This window comes from Ceratotherium simum, chromosome 2 (genome assembly GCF_057802395.1).
Source record: "Ceratotherium simum simum isolate JZ-2026a chromosome 2, ASM5780239v1, whole genome shotgun sequence".
In the NCBI taxonomy this organism is placed as follows: Eukaryota; Metazoa; Chordata; class Mammalia; order Perissodactyla; family Rhinocerotidae; genus Ceratotherium; species Ceratotherium simum.
The window spans coordinates 67,801,902-67,821,280 of record NC_141901.1 but is presented as its reverse complement, the minus strand read 5'-3'; the positions used below and the strand labels follow the sequence as shown (position 1 = coordinate 67,821,280).

Genomic DNA, 19,379 nt, shown 5'->3' with positions numbered 1-19,379 from the left:
TAAATGGGAGACATAGTTGTGATTTCTAATAAAAGTCTTTAAAAAGTATCTTTAGGCCTGTAAGTACTTTGATATTTTACTATAATTTCTTTCATAACCATGATTTGCATCAAGTCACAATTAGTACTGCAAAAATAAATGTGCACCCAGATTGTTTGCTTATTCTTTATTCCTCAGTAAATCATTATCATCTGTACCAAGAAAACTTTTAATAAATGTCAACTGCTTGACTAGAATTACATAATCCTGGTATTCTTTCTTCTAGGAGTTTATAATTAGAGACAGATACAATCAGAGTTGATATTCATTTTACAACCAATCTTAGAGCCAGACCAGGGTGCTGAAGGCTCCCTGATGTGCCAGGCGTCGCTGGATGGCAAGAGGGTGGCAGCATCAGGGTGGCTGAAGCAGGAGGGAGACACTTCAGGGACTGGACTCTGAATTGTGATACTACCTCTAACATATTAAATATCATTTCTCCCTGACAACAATACAATAATGTACTATAACTTCCATTTTATGGATGAATAAACCAAGGTTTACAGAGGTTAAATAATTCGTCCAAATTTATCCAGCTATTAAATGCTGAGGCCAGGAGTTGAGCAAAGGATTGTGGAACTTCAAAGCTCCTTCTCTTAACTATCATACTATCCATGGCAATAGAACCACATCTGCATACATAACAATGTCACATAAATACTGTGAAGAATCTTCTAGAATGAACTGAGGTTTTTGAAAAATGCTAGGGACCAACAACAAGGTTTCTTAAATGAATGCATTAAGAACAAGGAACTTGAGAACACTGGTTTGCAAAATAAACAAAACGAAAACCACGTATTAGGCAATGATATAGAGCCCTAAGGCAGAACTATACAGCTTCAATTTTACCTCACTAAGAAGAGATACCATTAGCCTTTATAAAGCAGTTCTCGGAGCTCAGTTATATATTTGGTTCCGAGCCCTAGGCATTGTGTAGTTCAGCTACTGTCTACCCATGTCTTCCTCCCACCTCTCTTTTTCTACTCTACCTCAGCCTTAGACACATCCTAGATCAAGATCAGAATACGAATAAATAAATCTTCACATTTTCTAATCTTTGAAGATGGTTAGAAATAAGACCTTTTCAAATCTGCTCCATAAGAAATGAACTAGGAAGAAAATCAGGAGTATCTCAGTAGAAAAAAAGAAAAGAAAAACTGGAGTAAAATCATAATGCACCACAACTAAAATGATGACTGGATCTTTTCAAAAGAAGCTAACTTCAGAGAGTCCAGTTTGTCGTGTAGACATTGTGAGGGTGACGACTGAACATGAGGCTGACTGTAAACAGCCTTGTACAGACACGTGTGTAGCTGTCAGGAGGATAAAAGAATCTAAGGTTTAGTTTGTTACGATTGCAAAGAGAGAGTGCTCCTCCAAAACATAAAGACGCATTAAAAAAAAATCAAAGCATCCAGTCTTAAAATAGCCTGGAAAAATATCTAAATCTGTTTTGTACCCATTAGAATAAGGATAATAATCATAAGGCTGAAAGAGAAGTCATTTAAAAAGAAGAGTGGCCATAACCCAAGAACATCATTATTATAATAACCTAATAATTCAGTGTCATTTCAAAAATGTAATTAAGAAAAGTGATAAAGAATTGGGACAGCACACACAAAGCAAAATAGTGGGGTACAAAATTGAATGTCATGATTGGAAACTCTTAGGGAGGTAGGCACTTATGAGGAACCAACTGTGAAATGTCTTTTTGTGGTCTGTATTTTCATTTTTTCTTGCAAGAGAAATACTTAGAATGGCACAAACAATCTATTTTGATCTGAACCCTTGGGGAAAAATTCAAATATATTAAGCACATGATAGAACTGAATGATTCTGGAAAGAGATTTGTGTTAGTTTGATTTTTAGGTTAATATTTAATAATGTCTTTCTTTGTATAGAAAGTTGATAATGATGGTCTACCGTTAACAGTACACGCGCTTGGAGATGTTTCCTCTAGAAATGATGGGTTCATGTTGATAAACGCACATTTTTAGGGGCATCATCCTTGGGAAAAGTAAAAAACATTTGCAAGGCAGCTAACCAAGCATGAGAGAGGCTGTCAGTAGCCCTAGAAGAGAAGAGAATTGAAATTATGAAGGATAAAAACCACTAATTAAAAAGTGGACAAGATGTCATAGAAGTACAAAGCAGAAAGGGCCCACCGAGCGTTTGTTGGCTCCTGGGTCTAAGGAGAGAGAGATGGGACGTGGTGTCAGCCTGTGAAACTGTAAAGACCTTGTCACTCTTCTGTAGCTTCCCACTGAACATAGAATAACATCTAACATCATGGCCTAGGGTACCCCATAAGGTCCACCTCTGCTATGACTGCCCTTTCATCTCCTATCATTCTCACCTCCGCTGTGTCTTGCCAGTCCTGAAAGAGGGCAAGACTGCTCTCACTCTTGCATCCTAGGGCCTGTATTTACGCTCTTGCTCTTCTTTCTGCCAGGGGGACACTTTTCTCCCAGACCTCTGCACAGCTGACTTTTTTTTTTTTTACTCATTAAGCCCAAGTCTGGGCTTAATTATCTTATCATTCCTTTTAAGGAGCATCTAGCATGCCGGGTTCCTGAGAGCATTCTCACTTGTCTGAGAATATCTTATATCTTAGGGGCTAGAACCATGCCTGGCACATAGTGGGCACCCACCATGTGATGAGTGAAGATGTCATCTGATGAGAGCTCATTGAGGACATCATTTCCCTTTTTCTAGATATCATATTTCAAATGCAACTAAGATCATATTTCCAATGTAACTAAGATCATATGAACTTCTTTTTTTGGAAGCTATATCAATATACTGCTATTGTTGACCCTATTGTCAATTAAATCCCTCCATGGCTTTTCCACAAAATTCTTCTCTTTGCCATGGTTGCCTCCATTTTAGATGTATAATTAAGTTTTTGCACCCAAGGATGGGACTTTACTTTTATCAAGAATCAGCTTTATCTTCTTATATTGTATCAATCATGTATCTCTTGCTTTTCCTGAAATCTACCTTGTAACTTACTGTGCCTCCATATTTCACATTACCTAAGAATTTGACCCACTAGATTTCTGTTTCCCCCAAGCAGAACTCAGAAGCCCCAGGGTAGCCAGTCTTCTAGAAATCTCAGGATTTCCTTTACTCAGCACATGGAAACATTTATCAGAATTCAAAGTAATTTTGGAAACTGAAGAAGTCAGAGATAAATTATTTAATAAAGAGCAGGCAGTTCACCTGTAAAATGTAAGATTGGGATAAACATACTATGCACGAGGGTAATTCAAGAACTGAGAATGAATCACCAGTTAATAAGTCAAGGGCAGAGCAAGCATTCACATTTGTTATGATGAATTTCTCTTTCATTATGCTAGCGTATTTCTTGAGCACAGTAACAAGGATGGTAGGAGACAAATCATAGAATAGCAATCAGGAAGCACGGTTTCTAGTCCTATTGGCATAGCCAGCTGATGAAATAAACTCATGGAAATTACAAATTTGCAAATCTGTAAAATGGGGTTAAAAATGCTTACTGATATACCCATAGCTTTGTAAGAGCCAAATGAATTAATAATTGCCAAAGACTTTGAAAAACAGAAGGTAATATTCATCAGATTATTAATATTTTTTACAATATATTTTCTATAGCCTAGAACTTTCTAATTCTCTATGTAGTCTGAATTTTGAACCCTAACTTAGTACCAAACAAAGTCTGTAAAATATTGAGGTGGATTTTTAAATAAATACATAATTATATACCTCCAAATGAGCGTGGCTTTTTCAAAATAATGACCTTGGTTGATGTTGGCATTGCTCAGAAAAATTTTGTAACACCTCTTTTTGAATTGTTTATTAAAGTCAGTTTATGAACTGACAGAAAAAGACACACATGACTTTGTATATCTCACTCAGTTCAACCAACTTTGTTCACTCAATTTGGCACTCTTTAGCTTTGTTTACAGGAAATCAAACGCATTCTCAAAGTATGAAGAGTGGTTACTGCATTCAAAATACATTACCTCCCAAAGTGACTATTTCTAACAGTTTTGGATAGCCAAGTTACAAGATAGTTATTTAAAAATCAGTTACGTCCAATCACAACTCATTTCAAGTGATACTGATAAATTCTGAAGTTTCAGAGAAAAGCAACAAAGAAAATACAGTGTTTAGAAAATAACATGTGAAATAAGAATATCTAAACAACTGGGATTTTTTTTTAACCTGAAAAATAAAAGGGTAAATAGTAGCTTAAAACTTTGGTCAAGCAGAGTGATGAAGTGAAACTATTAGTTATCCATATCTCTGCATACAATGCATAAAGGATTTGATCAGAGTCAAGAAAAATTTAGCCAAGGAAGTTTATACAAGTTCAGAAATTTCACATAGCTATATCGGCAAACACCTTAGCTAACTCATGGTTATTTTCTAACATAAAATAGTCATCGTGTGATACTATTACTTTTTTCTTATAGTAAAACTGTCTTTCAAAAAGATTAGATTTAATTTCAATTAATTTCCTTTGAATCTAGATGTTAATCTTCCTATCAAGTGGAGAGTGTGTAATCATTTGAAGGCCTAGCAGGTTTCCATTTAATTTCCTCTATTTGCTTATAAACAACATTGTTGCACTGGAATCAAGATGCTTTTCAAAAATTAAAACCTCTTCCATTAAAGTAACCTTCCATTAAAGTAATTTAAAATAATTTAATAATTGACACAGTAATTAGAATTTCATTGAATGGATACTAAGAGCATATTTTTTCTTATATATTATTCTAAGATTATAGAGTTCTATTTTTTTACATACCCACTTGCCTGTCATTCTTAAAATTGTACACGAAACACTCGTTAAAGCTAGGAAACAAGAAACTGCATAGTGGAAAGAAAAGAACTAGCTATGTGAAACAGTTCCGATGCCATTTAAAATAACTTTGAATGGTATGAACTATTCTTCCTTCATATGTCATAGCCTGACTTTAAAGTGAATGATAATGGAAAAAAAATAAGAAATAAATATTTTCCACCTACCCAATAAAAATTTAGAATATAGTAAGCAAAATTTTTTTATCACCTAAAGACCCCTATTAATATAGTTGAAGAACTGAAGTCTTCCTGTGTGTTATGACCAAGAGAGGATGCCGGTAAGGCATCTGCACCCATGTGGAAACAGTGTCATCATGCTGCTTCAATTACTTCTTTTTCTCTAGTTTTAATAAAATAATACATCTCTTGATCACATTAAAAAATTCCATTTAGCTTGAACTAGCTCCATTAGAGCAGCTTTGATTATTGTCAAAAATTGATTTGGTTATCTAAGTCCAGTGAGTTTCTGTCACGTGACCAGGACTCTTCACAGCAAATGCCCACTATGCTCCCTCTTTCTGTGGTATTTCAGGATTTTCTGTTAACTTCAGTAACAAACCCCCACAAAAGAAATGAAATAAAAAAACCCACCCATACAATCTTAATGAAGGCACGGGTCATAATTGTACATAAATGAACTGATGGCTTCCTATAATTTCTGATGTCCTGAATCAAAGTCCTTAAGAGACTGAATTGTAATGGCAATTTCATTAAATTAAATTATAGAAACCCATAGTCATTCAGTGAAAAAAAATGTAGTATAGCCCTTGTATTCTCTATCTACATACAATAGAGGAGAGTGAACATTTAGTGATGAAACCTATCATTAAAAGCAACTGACTCAGTCTGGTTTTGGTCGTGAGAGAAATCACTAAACAGTTTTTATTAAAAGCAATTGTAGACTAGTACTTTGATTAGAGGAAGGGGATATAGGACTCACTGGGAAGGCTAGATCTGGGACCAACAAACTAAAACTAAAGGTAAAAAAAAGCCAGTGCTTATAAAAGTCTTGTCTTCAAACTGTTTTAGAAGGGAATTATTCAAGTTATTTATTTACTATCTTTTTCATGAATAACTAATTGACAGCCAGAAACAAACTTCTTTTCTTCAGAGCAGCCTCTCAAAAGATTCTAAGATCTTAAGAGTTTATAAAGAATTTGAGAATAGAATTTAACAAGGAGGTATTTATAAATTTCAGTATCTGAAATTCATTATTAATTTTCATTTATCCTTTTTATAGCTCTAACTTGCATATTCTAACTAATGAGAGCCTATCAAGTAAGAAGAAAAATCGGATTTCAAAGATACTGGGGTTCACTTAAATAAATTAGAAGTCAGTTGAGTTGACTGACAAAGTTATAAGAGCAGCTATCTAAGAACACAGACCCATAATCGGTTTTGACCCTTATTTCTTGGCTAAAGTGTTGCATCTGGAGTGAACATTTTCACTCCAAAGTAGTACTAGGGAAATGATCTGGAATACCTAAATTACTTTCTAGTAATTTCTTAGGTTTCATATTCAACATTCACTAAAGCATTTTTAAGGTAGAGTTATTGGATGTTTTGCCATTGAGATGTTAAATCCTTGTCAAAGCAAGTTATAGAATAAGATAATAGAAATAAACAGTGCCACTGAGAAATAATACATTCCTAGAAATGGTAAGGAGGCTTCAAAAACAAAAAATTGTCCATTAAAATGTAACCTGAAACCCTAAAAGGCATTTCTGTTTCTAAACTGCAATGTGATCTACAATATTTTGTGATTTTTTTATATTTCAGTTAAACTCTAAATTAGCAAAAATTTAAGCAAGTGATGATACAACCTAAGTATTTCCTTCAATAAAAATTTCCCTGATTCACCATTTTCAATTTTTTTTTTTTTGTGAGGAAGATCGGCCCTGAGCTAACGTCTGCCAATCCTCCTCTTTTTTTGTTTTGCTGAGGAAGACTGGCCCTGGGCTAACATCCGTGCCCATCTTCCTCCACTTTATATGGGACGCCGCCACAGCATGGCCTGCCAAGTGGTGCGTGGGTGCATGCCCAGGATCTGAACCGGCGAAACCCGGGCCACCGCTTGCGCCACCAGGCCGGCCCCCATTTTCAATTTTTTATACAAATATTACCTTTTCAATGAGGTCTCTTTTCTTTTCCCCACAGGACTTGTCATCTTACATACCAGATAATAGACTTATGTTTCATATTTATTATACATTATATCTCTCCCCTCACTAGAATGTAAGCCCCATGAGGTAACTAACTTTTGTCTGTTCTATTCACAGAAGAATTTCAAATTTCTAGAACAATGCTAGGCATGTAGTGGGTTCTCAATAAATATTTATTGAATGAATGATTCTTTTTTTTTTTGTGAGGAAGATCGGCCCTGAGCTAACATCTGCCAATCTTCCTCTTTTTGCTGAGGAAGACTGGCCCTTGGCTAACATCCCTGCCCATCTTCCTCCACTTTATATAGGATGCCCCACAGCATGGCCCGACAAGCGGTGCGTGGGTGCGCGCCCGGGATCTGAACCGGCGAACCCGGGCCGCCACAGTGGAGCATGCGCACTTAACCGCGTGCACCACCAGGCCGGCCCCAAATGAACGATTCTTTATGATGCATATTGATTAACAAGGAAGGCATGTGCTATCACACTTATCCAACTTAGGAAAAAAATTTTAGCTTCCTATTTTTGAAATGTCAGTACTTTTTCTAAAGTCACAAAGAAGGTGATAGTTATTGAATTCACTGAAAACTGAATTTGAAATTACTTTGAGTATAAATCCTTATTCCAGTGGTGAACTCACTTATCTACATAGTCTATGTATGTGTATCAAGAAAATCAGAATCAAAATATTTATTTATATCACTATTTCTGTAACCATTACTTCTCTTTCTATACTCCAGTGTATCAGCACCATCACCATGATATTTAAATACATTTCATTTGTCTAATCATGTCTTGTAAAAAATGCATTTTATCAGGACAAATTTCCCATCTGAGTAGAAATAATTAGAAAGGTAGATTTGATAGTTTCCAGTTGTAGATATTAAGAGGAAGAGCTCTTAAATAGAACCAGAGAAGGGGATTGAGTCGGGTAATAAGAGCCAGTGAACAAATGCCATCAGAGAAATGGGAGGGTGATGACGGAGGGGTTTAGGGCCTTGAGGTGTATGAAAAAGATTAGAACTAACTGCCAGAGGGAATTTGATCGGAAATTTTTTTAAAAAGAAAAATAAAAATGGATGCTGACTAGCACCCAACGCCCAGCTGACGTTATACATTGTGAATTTGGAGTAAATCCAATTGGCAGAGTCACCTGAACTTCTCTAATAATACTCAGCAGCCCAGAAGTATAGAAAATGAAAGGTTAGATTAACCCAGGACTAGGGAATGGGACAGGGTTAAATTCAGTCACAATGGAAGAGAGAGAGAAATATTACACATTCTCCACCCCACTTAAATGCCAAGCCAAAATTCTAAATTAAAGGGTTTTCCCATTTACAACTCTCCTAAATATATCTTAATACTGATTTTAGTTCACACTTTAGCTAAAATTGGTTTAAAAATATTTTCTGGCTGAATAAAAATCTGACTCAAGCTAATGTAAAATTGTTACATAATCTGTAATTTTCTACCAGTAAAAGCCTATGCCTGGAACTTTACTTTTTTTTTTTTTTTTGGCAGAGGAAGATTTACCCTAAGCTAACATCTTGTGCCAATCTTCCTCTATTTTGTATGTGGGTCACCACCACAGCATGGCCACCAACAAGTGGTGTAGGTCTGCGCCCAGGAACCAAACTGGGCTGCCGAAGCGGAGCATACTGAACTTAACCACTAGGCCACAGGGCCAGCCCCTGGAACGCTACATTTTTAACAAAATCATTTGGGAGCCAATATATTACACAGCTGGAAAGTCTCTGGGCCATTCCCAGCCAAAGCTGAAGGAGCAGTTCTTTGGTAACCACTTTTTATACCATGTTAACTCTTTCATTCTCCCTTCACAAGTTGGGAAAAACAACAAAAAAAGTCACAACTCAAGCACATTCATTTAACAAACTCATTCAATAAGTATTTAGTGTGTTTCTGCTACACAGCAAGCAGTCAATACATCAGGTGACCAGTGTTTGTTTTACGATGGGGCCTGGCTTGAAAAGACAAATTGAGCCAGTTTTCCTCTTTTGAAAATCTGAGCCAACAGATATTAAGCTAGTGAGGCATTTCATGTAGAAGTTGGAGCTGAAAGACTACCATGTGGAGTGTGCCTAAGAGGCACATGGTAGGCAGAAGTTCAGAGAAGGCAGAAACAAAGACTAAGCTATGGAGAGACAAAGAGTGGACAAAACTATAGATTCCTTTGAGGGAGAAATCACAGGGCCCACAAAAGACAGATGGAGAAGGTCTCTCCCCAGAGCTGCCCCACTGGTTCTTGAGGTTCCAGTTTCATTTTCCAATCATGTATAGAGTACAATTGGCTTCATTTTCTTTGGGTACTCTGAGTGATTCTCTGCTTCTCAATCCAAGATGAGCCTAAGTAGAAACTGCAGTTTGAGTGATTATTTCACCACACATTTTTATGAGGACACACAGCACTCTACAAATACTAACAGACTATGGTCCTTACCCTGAGTACACGTCTGTACTCAGAACAAATCATGTTGATTTACTTTTCCATGTTTTCACATTTCTTCTCTTCTTCGAATCCTCACTCTAAGGAATTAGCTGTAGCCTGAACATGTAAGCCTTGAGGAGGCAGTGAAGACCTAACTATCACTGATATTCCCACCTAAGAGGTTCTAGTGGGGGGACAGGCAGTGTGACCAGTTAGAAGATCATTGGTTTTACAGTTGTTAAAACCTTAGTTCTGAGTTCTTGCTCTAGCACTAGTCATGTGACTTTGGCTACACTATATTCAGCCTTCAAGTCTCAGTTGATGTCAATCAAGGTAGTGTAAAACTATATCACTCTCAGGTAGATGTGGAAAGACTGTATGTAGCAGCAGCTAGAACCAGCACACTGTAGACAGTCAACAATCCTCACCCCCATGTGTGACTTGCCCAAGAATACATGTTTGGAAATGATCAGGCATCTTTTCTGGGACCCGTTCATAACTCACTTGTATCCTCCAGTCCATGCATTTTTCTGTGTTCATGAAAAAAAATTCAGGTGATATTCAAGCCTAGACATCCATTATTGTCCAGATTCTTCCTAAAGATACTGCTCTATGTTCTTTCCTTCCTGATATCCCAAGGTACCTTCTTTTATCATTTCCTTTCTTCTTAAAGAACTTCTTTTAGCGATCCTTTTAGTTCTGGTCTCCTGGCAATAAATTCTCTTAGTTTTTCTTAGGCTAAGAATGTCTTAATTTCCCCTTTATTCTTGAAGGATATAGAATTCTGGGTTGATAGTTCTTTTCTTTCAACAGTTGAAAAATGTCCCACTTCCTGAACCTGATGGTTTCTGGTGAGAATCTATTTTCATTAGAATTGTTTGTTCCCTATAGGTGAGATGTCATTTCTTCCTTGTTTTCAAGGTCCTTTTTTTGTCTTTAGTTTTCAAAAGTTTGACTAGGATGTGTTTTGATATGGATTTCTTTAGATCGATCATATTTAGGGTTCATTCAGCTTCTTGAATCTGTAGGATTATGTCTTTTGCAAAAATTGGGAACTTTTCAGACATTATTTCTTTTTCATCCCCTCCTTCTCTGGCACTCTGAAGACATGAATGTTAGATCTTAGGTTATAGTCCCACAGTTCCCTGAGGCTCTGTTCATTATTTTTTTCAGTCTTTCTTCTTTCTGTTGTTGGATTGGCTACTTCATTTTTTTTTTATTATTATTTTCTTTTGAGGAAGATCAGCCCTGAGCTAACATCCATGCCAATCTGCCTCTTTTTGCTGAGGAAGACCAGCCCTGAGCTAACATCTATTGCCAATCCTCCTCCTTTTTTTTTTTTTTCCCCCTTTTTCTCCCCAAAGCCTCAGTAGATAGTTGTATGTCATAGTTGCACATCCTTTTAGTTCCTGTATGTGGGACGCCGCCTCAGCATAGCCGGACAAGTGATGCATTAGTGCGTGTCCGGGATCCAAACCCGGACCACCAGTAGTGGAGTGCACGCACTTAACAGCTAAGACACGGGGCCAGCCCCAGATTGGTTAATTTCTATTGCTCTCTCTTCTAGTTCACTGATTCTTTCTTCTGTTCTCTTGATTCTGCTGTTGAGCCCATTAACTAAGTTTTGCATTTTAGTTATAATTTTCAGTCTTGAAATTTCCATTCGGTTCTTCTCTATATCCTCTGTTTCTTTGTTGAGACTTTCTGTTTTTCATTTGTTTTAAACATGTCTGTAATTGCTTGTTAAAGCAATTTTATGATGGCTACTTAATCTTTGTCAAATAATTCTAATATCTCTGTCATCTTGGTGTTGGCATATATTAATTGTCTTTTACCATTCAGCTTGAGGTCTTCCTGGATCTTGGTAGGAAGAGTGATTTTCAATTGAAACTTTGACATTTTGGGTATTATGCTAAGAGACTCTTGATCATACTTAAACCTTCTGTTTAAGTTGGCTTTCTTTGACACTATCCTGGCAGAGGAAGCAGAGGATGCTGCCTTGTCACTGCCCAGGTTCCCTACTTAGCCTCCTTTGACACTTGTTATTGCTGGGAGAGGATGGGAGTTCTGGCTCCTCACCAGGGCTCCACTAATACCTTCCTAGCTAGGAGGGGCAGAAGTGCCTTGTTACTAATCCCACTTGGCCTTTACTCACACCATGGGTGTCACCATGGTGGTGGTGGAAGGACAGTGGTCTTGTTACCACTGAGTGGTGATGAAAAGTCCTGACTTTCCACTAAACCACCTCTGACACTACCCCAGCAGGGAGGAGAAGGGACACCTCATTACTTTCAGGTGAGGTGGAAATCCAGGCTTCCCACATTGGGGAGCTTGTTACTGCCCAAGGGGGATACTGGGCTGCCTTGTTACAGCCTCATGAAGGTGGAAGTCCAAGACCTCACTTGTCCTTTGCGTGTGTGGATGGGGGCAGGGCCACAGTTTTTACCTGTGATGTTTGGCTAGAGTAGAATAGATATTATCTAGAAGTTTTCTGTCTTTCTGGGCTGCCCTTTTCATGGTTCTTTGGCTAGAAGGAGCAGATTTTTTCGTCTGTACTTGCTGTTTCTTGGTTTCTGACTTCTTTGGATCCAATTCTGGGATATATGAGGCAAAAAGAAACCCCAGGAAATACTACCGTGTTGTTCCTTGGGTCCTGAATGCCCTAGCAAGATTGTCTTCTCTCCACTTTTCAGAGTCTCTTTATGTTAGTTTTACATATAAAGATTTTTCATTATATTTAGTCGGAAGCATAGGGAAAAGTACATCTACTCCATCTTCTTGGAAGCCGAAGTCTGCCTCCATTAGCATTTTGATACATGTTATTTCCACATTAGATTGTATTTCATAAGAGGATGTTAACTCTGATCATCAAACTGGCAACACAAGATATTTACACTCCACTTCCTTGCCAGAGAATATAAGTGATGCTAGACTCTCTGCTTCCCAATTACCATCAATGCTAGGTAGTAAGAAGTCATATTAATAGAGGATTACCTGAGTGGTCATGGCCTAGTCATCATGTAAAAAATTTTATTCCTTGGTCAAGTCATATCATCCAAGCCTTCATATGTGGCCTCTCAGAGAAACACTTATGCAATAACATGCCAAGGCACTGTACTGGGCCTATGCTGAGCGACATTATAAAATGCAAGTGTATAAGTAATAAAAATTAAGTAATTTTAATGTAGCAATGCTATTAAGAGTAGAGTGTACCAGATCGCAAAGTATCCCTTCATGAAGACAATGGAAGAATTTCCCTTAGCTTTGTACCACAAGAAGCTGAATGACCAATTTATTTTCATATTTTGAAAGCTAGGAAGCCAGTAATTTCCTTGCTTTAGCTGTCAGGAAGTTCAGAGTCAAGTTTGTAATCCCTCCAGTATTTTATGGCATAGATTTTGTGTACTGGCCTTACTCTTGACTTCTTTTTATATTTCAACCAAGATTTTATTTTTATCCAGATTTCCTCATGTATTTGGTTTTTATCCAGTAGTACAGTATGCATTTTGGTACCTGATCTCTTTTATTTTAGAAACAGAGAGGTGAGCGAATACATTCAAAAAAGATAGAGGGTTTGTAAGCCCTCGGTAGGACAGGAAATGAACCTTAGGTTTGCTCTCAACTCACAACAGGAACTTAATGAATGGTGCCATTTTGGTCCAACACTGCCTCTTTCTCAAGAGATCCTATAAGAATATATTTGTTGTCACATACTTTGCACTGTAATTGTTAGGCAAAGATTTTTGAAGGGACAGACAAACACAAGTACTACCTGGAGGACAGAAGCACCACTGTGGAGAAACTGAAGACCACTTTCAGCTGAGTCAATTCCACCGGTAGCCAAAATGGGAAATCCAGGCAAAGCACGAGCAATGGCGGTCACGGCCCTCAAAGCAATGGGTCTGATTGCTGTGCCTACAGAAAATGAGAATGATCAATGGTTAGCATATTGACCTCTTGAGCATATTGCCTTATAATCACTGTCATGTGATGGCAGAGTTGTACTAGACAAAATTCAGATCTCTTTAGCTCTATTTAAGATATATACATATGTAATACACAAACATCGTTATGTTTCAAAGTATGTTAATTTGTAAATGGATGTGCATTTATTTTAAGGACTCTGATGCTATTATTGCATGCAGACGTGTTATGCAAGTGGGTATAGCAACCCTAGAAGTCGCACATAAAATACATGCATATTATAATTTGAAATACAGTAATGTATAAAAGATTGTATGGAACATTCAAGCATCTGTTTTAAAAAGAACAAGGAACAGCAGATTTTGAAAAAGAAAAACAATCATATACAGTGCATAAACAGACATACAGCTCTGCTATGTTTCTAAGTAGAAAGCAGCTGGTGTGAACGGAGATACGGTAAAAACAAGCAAGGTGCTGATGAACTTACAGCTTCCCTATTGCTTTTTACAAGTATTTCCCATAATTTGATAAAACATGGTGAGCCTAATCTAATTTTCCATATATTAGAAAGTTTTAATCACATTAAAGAGAATTTATGAAAATTCAGTAGAGAGTATGTGTTTAATTTTTTATACTTTATTCAGCCAGACATTACCAATATATTATTCCTTAATTGTAGTGAAAACTGCATGGGTGGACAGAACACTTTGGGGTCATTTTTAAAATGATTATACTATAATAAAGCTGCTTTCGACTTTCAAGGGTTAACACATCCTGGAGTAAATTAATCTTTACATAACATAGCAATATAATTTGATATTTCTAGTGTATATTCATAAGCTAATGGTCTTTAAAGGCATTTTCTGAACTAAAAATAGTTCTATTTGTGCAAGAATTTGACATTGTCTCAAACTGGGGCTCCACAAACAACAGAAGCAAGCAACTGGTAAAAGCAGCCTCATGCGGTGAGTACTGGATCATCATCTCCAACACCACAAGCATCTTCACCAGCATTATCAATATGTATTCATTGGAGTGCTCACTTAAAGGAAGCACAAAAAACTTAAAATCAGTGGCTTTCTTTTTATCCTGTTCATATCCATTTCACATAAAAGTGAATTTATGTGTAACTGATGCCTTTGCACTCAACACCAAAAATATTTGTGGAAATGTCTACTTACTGCTCCCACAGCTACAAAAGCTTCCTCTAGATATTAGTGTTTCTTAGTCAAGAATGTTCAATGCTGACACTTCAGATTTCCATAACTGACATTTAAATACAAGGCATTAAGTTAGGGCAAATTAGAAACTGAACATCAATATTCTATTTTTATTTCAAAATATTCATCAGTGACTTCTTCTTAGTTTGTATGTTTTAACCATAAAGAAGGCCATCATAGTGGACAGGAGAATGTGTAGCAGAAAACCATACTCACATTTACGTACACAAATCTTTAGCTATACTAAAAAGAAATCTAAGTAAGAAGAAAAGTTAAAGGAGAGCATTTTTAAGGAAATCAGTAAGTTAAACCTTTTAGATAGACATACAGCTATCCGCATAATATTATTGACATGTTCAATACATATTAAGCTGATGGCTTCTGTACATACATCTTACTTTGAAGTAATAAAGAAATATTGGGATTCTTTTTTTTTCTTTGTTTAGTTGACCCTAGAGAGTAAAGGAAATTTGAGCTAAGCAGATAAATAATTTATTTCTAACTGCACTGTTAGAAGACTATCATTAACATTAAGGGATAAAATTTCAAAGTGGTACACAGGGATTTGGCCACATATTCCAATTGATATTAATGGACATCAAATGGCAAAATCCCAGAACACAGCTTTGAAAATTTAACCAGTTACATTTAAAGGGCAACATTATTACACAGGTGTTAAAAACATCAGCAAATCCTCAGTGGCATTTAAAGATGTTCAATTAGGTCAATAAGACATTTTCTATTTCATGTTTTTTTTTTCTTTTCTAAAACTTTTCTAATCTGCCTAATGAACATGAAAACCTTTCAAACTAATAAAAGTATTTTTTTTAATTAAAAATAATTATGTTCTCTGAGGAAATGTGATCTCAAAACAAAGAAATGGATCTTTCTGTTGAGGAGTAATAGTAAATTCAGTTTTTATTTCCATCATAAATTCCATTTTATTAGTTTTCTTTGTAACTCAACTGATTTAATATGAAATATTATCTACCTGTTCTCAGCATTTTTATGGGGAATACGTTTTAAAGATGACTTTTATCCACCATAAAAGGTTTCTGGAAGGAAACTGAAAGCATATAAAAGGACCTTTCTCAATTGTTATATAGAAATTTCTTTTTAGTTTTAAAATGACAGAAATGAAGAAATAATAGGTTCAAGATAAAAATAAAACCATTGATGTAAAGAAAAAATATATATCAATACTATGCAGAGTTGTATATATGCCAACTAAAACACAAATATTTCCAGAATCACAGTTATTGAGATGAGTTGTTAAAATTTTGTCACTGCTACAGTAATTAATGATTTTAGACCAAAGACTAGGAAGGAAGAAGCCAGTATAAGAGGCTCAAGGAATTGAATGTGGATTCTATCCTTAAGGAAATAATAAAGTTTAAATCAAGAAACTGAAATCCTATAAGCTTAAATGAACTAATAGGCAACACGCAATTTAAATTAAGGCCTCGTCTACATGAGGTGGTCACATGAACCTGATGGAAATTCAGTTACATCAAGCCATTCCATTTCAACTGTGTAGAACGCCCCAGTGAAAATCAAGCCATTCTGAATCCCCAAATTTTGAAACAAGCTGCAGGTTTGAACAAATAAACAAAAAGTGAACTGGACCTTTGAGTTCCAACATTACTACCAAGAGTTCTGATTTGTACTGAAGCAGCCCTAGTGGAAAAGCTAGCGGACTAGACTGAGCTGTAACTTTTGGTATCTAATCAATCTAGGCCTTCCATATAGTCACATCTTAAAATACAAATCAGTGTGCTGAATTCATAGATCTTCTTTGATAAACTTCACAGAAGATTTTTGGATTGATTCATGTTCTAGAAAAACATTTTAGTAAGCCAGAGATTTTTAATTATAAGTTAATCATTCTGATTTTGATGATTTTTTTCCTTAAGAAAATACCTTCACTCGGCAAATATCATTTTAAATGAAATTTCAAAAATGCTACCATTAGCCATGGTATTATATAATAGTATATGTAAGTATGAACATATTATGACTTAATCAGGTTCCTTGCTCAGGCCTCATTTGTCCATTCATCTGTCCATCTGTCTATCCAATAAATATTTATTAAGCACCTATGTCTTTTTTAAAAAAAGATAATTGTATCGGAATCTGAAAAGCTTACAAGAACAATCCCAGTTAATCAGTTTGTGTCCTAATCATATTGTCACGCAGGATAGATACCCCAAACCAGCCCTGATGATCTTAGGAGGTTGTTTCAAGGTAAATAATATGAGTCCAATTACTCATTCTCCTAGGAAAAATTCACATTCATTTAAACATTATATATTTTATAAATACTGTTAATACGAATTTTAGAAGGAAGGCAATTTCCAGATGAACTAGTTACAATATCAAACAGACAACAGAGCCAACTGCTTAGCTTTGAATTCTAGCTCCAATGCTCAGAAGCTGTGTGACGGTGAAAATGTCTTAATCTTACTGTACCTCTGTTTTTTCACCTATAAAATAACAAAATTGTAATAACTTCACAGAGTTGTTTTGAGGATTAGATGATATATATAAAGGGCTAGCGCATAATAAAAATTGTACAGGTGTTTGCTATTATAATAATCTGTACTACCCACAAGGACAATTGATTTCAGAGGGAGCATTTATTTAGTTTACTTTGACAGTGCCTTCTATGCTGTTGCTGTGTGTTTAGTAATGCAATGAACCAATTTTTTTATTAGAGAAAAAAGCATAATGCCTATGATGATAGAAAGTTATATCCTCCGAAACTTTAGGAGAACCACACACCTCCCCTCCTTTTTCTCCTCTCCTAACAGCTCTCATTTAGCAGTGTGATTGGTAAATTACTTTAACTGATTCCAGAGGTAAAAACTTCAAAGGCAGACATCAATATATTTAAGATTTTTTTTTTTTGAGAATCAAAAGGCCCATGCAATAAACCAATATACAAGAATTTTAATGACAACATCAGAACTCAAGTTTATTGGTGAAAAGGAGGCAGAGCTTTACTTTGCATGATTAACGCCTTGAAGAGAAAAGGAATTTTTAATGGGCAAGATAGTGTGGAACATATGCTAATTTTGGATAACTGGAATTTTGAATAATTGAGTTTAATTCTGTTTTTTCCCTAATCATTTGACTCCTAGGACAGCTACTGTTACACAATTAATTGTTAGAGCTAAGTCCACAATAAACTCCCTGATAATAGCTCTAGCTGGCAATAAAAGAGAAATTGGGTTATAATACTCACTCGTGCTCACTGTGTATACAAAAAGAAAATGTAGTTTTAATTTGCTTACATTAATTAAAATATAATGAATTAAGTGGATAACAAATTCATTAGAAATTGAACTTTGTCTAATTGTTAATAGTTTTAACATCAATCAGAAGAAAGAAAATATTAGCAAATCAAGAATTTCAAGGATTTAGGAGTTGAGAGATTGATTTTTATTAAATACACATAAATCAAGCACCAAAAAATTTATACTTTACTAAAACAAGTTTAAAATGCTAACGAACTTAATATACTGATAAATATGTAAAGCACAGCTATTTAAAAATACATCTTTACACGTGAATTAAAGTCCTCTGAGAGAATTAGCATAATTCAACCAGAAACTAAAGTACTAAAAGGATCCAGGGTTACATGTAGAGATATGAAATCTAAAGAGGAGAAATGGGAGAAAGAAAATCAATTGTTTTTTGTTGTTGTTATTTTAACTTTATTGGAAAAGTTTTTCAGCTTTCTTATGAAAATGTTTTAATTTCAGTTGAATATTTCAAGATTTTTTTCCTGAGTCTTCATATGTTTATAGCTATGTTTATTTGCTTCATAACATAGTTATACTACGTATGTGAGTGTGTGTGTGTGTATGAAACGGCTGAATCTCAATAGTTGTCTTCAAATAGTTGAAGGGTAACCATGAAGAAAAGGCTTCTTCTATGCTTTTCTCAGAAAATAACTGGAACAAATGGTTAAGCACACATTATTGTTTTTATTATTGCTATTTTCATCATTAATTTGTTGTAAATTCAGCAACACAAATGGGTACATTGAGACATCCCTATCCCTTGAACCTAGGTGGATACTTGGCAGGTAGAATGCCACAGAAAAGAGCTCTGTACTATAGGAAATATTAGATTAGATGATGTCGTTCAATTCAAAATTTGAGGGTACTGTGAACTTTGTCATGGTAGTTTACAGAGCAATTTTACATGCTCTGTGGTTTCTCAATACATACCAGTGATGAAGTTAACTTAGAAAAGGATCAAGTATGAGTCAAAATGAAATTTTAACATTAAGTACACTCAATATAGAGACTCCTCTTTTGAGTGCTTTCTAATTGCAGGTGTTTTCCTAAGTGTTTTTGCATACATTGTCCCAATGACATTACTATAGGTATTTTTTGTCCCATTTTTACAGATGTGTAAACAAGACTCAGCAGAGATAAATATCTCACCCTCAAGCTCAATCAGTTAGAAAGTGTGGGTCCAGGTCTACCTGGCTCCCAATACCAAGCTCTTAACCACAATGCTATACTTCTTCCCTATTTTAAATGTTTGGACATAAATTAAGTTACAGAGAGAGGAGTTAATAATTTTTATAACTAATAAAAGATAGGTTGCCTATGTATGACAAAACCAAGAATAATAGCATTATATTAATTGTTGGCTAGGAATTAAATTAAAGCTATAGTAGTTAGTAATTGTTTTAACTATAGTGACCATATGACTTAATTTTCCCCA

At 35.6% G+C, this 19,379-nt stretch overlaps 1 protein-coding gene across 3 annotated transcripts in view; it reads right to left on the bottom strand.

Moving 5' to 3' along the window:
• DPYD (dihydropyrimidine dehydrogenase) overlaps nucleotides 1-19,379 on the bottom strand; it is a 777,563-nt gene that overhangs the window by 128,301 nt on the left and 629,883 nt on the right. For all 3 annotated transcript variants that reach the window (XM_004420800.3, XM_087446926.1, XM_087446934.1), the window contains one exon: nucleotides 13,268-13,410. In XM_004420800.3, the coding sequence (XP_004420857.1) occupies nucleotides 13,268-13,410 (143 nt within the window). The remainder of the gene's footprint in view (nucleotides 1-13,267; nucleotides 13,411-19,379) is intronic.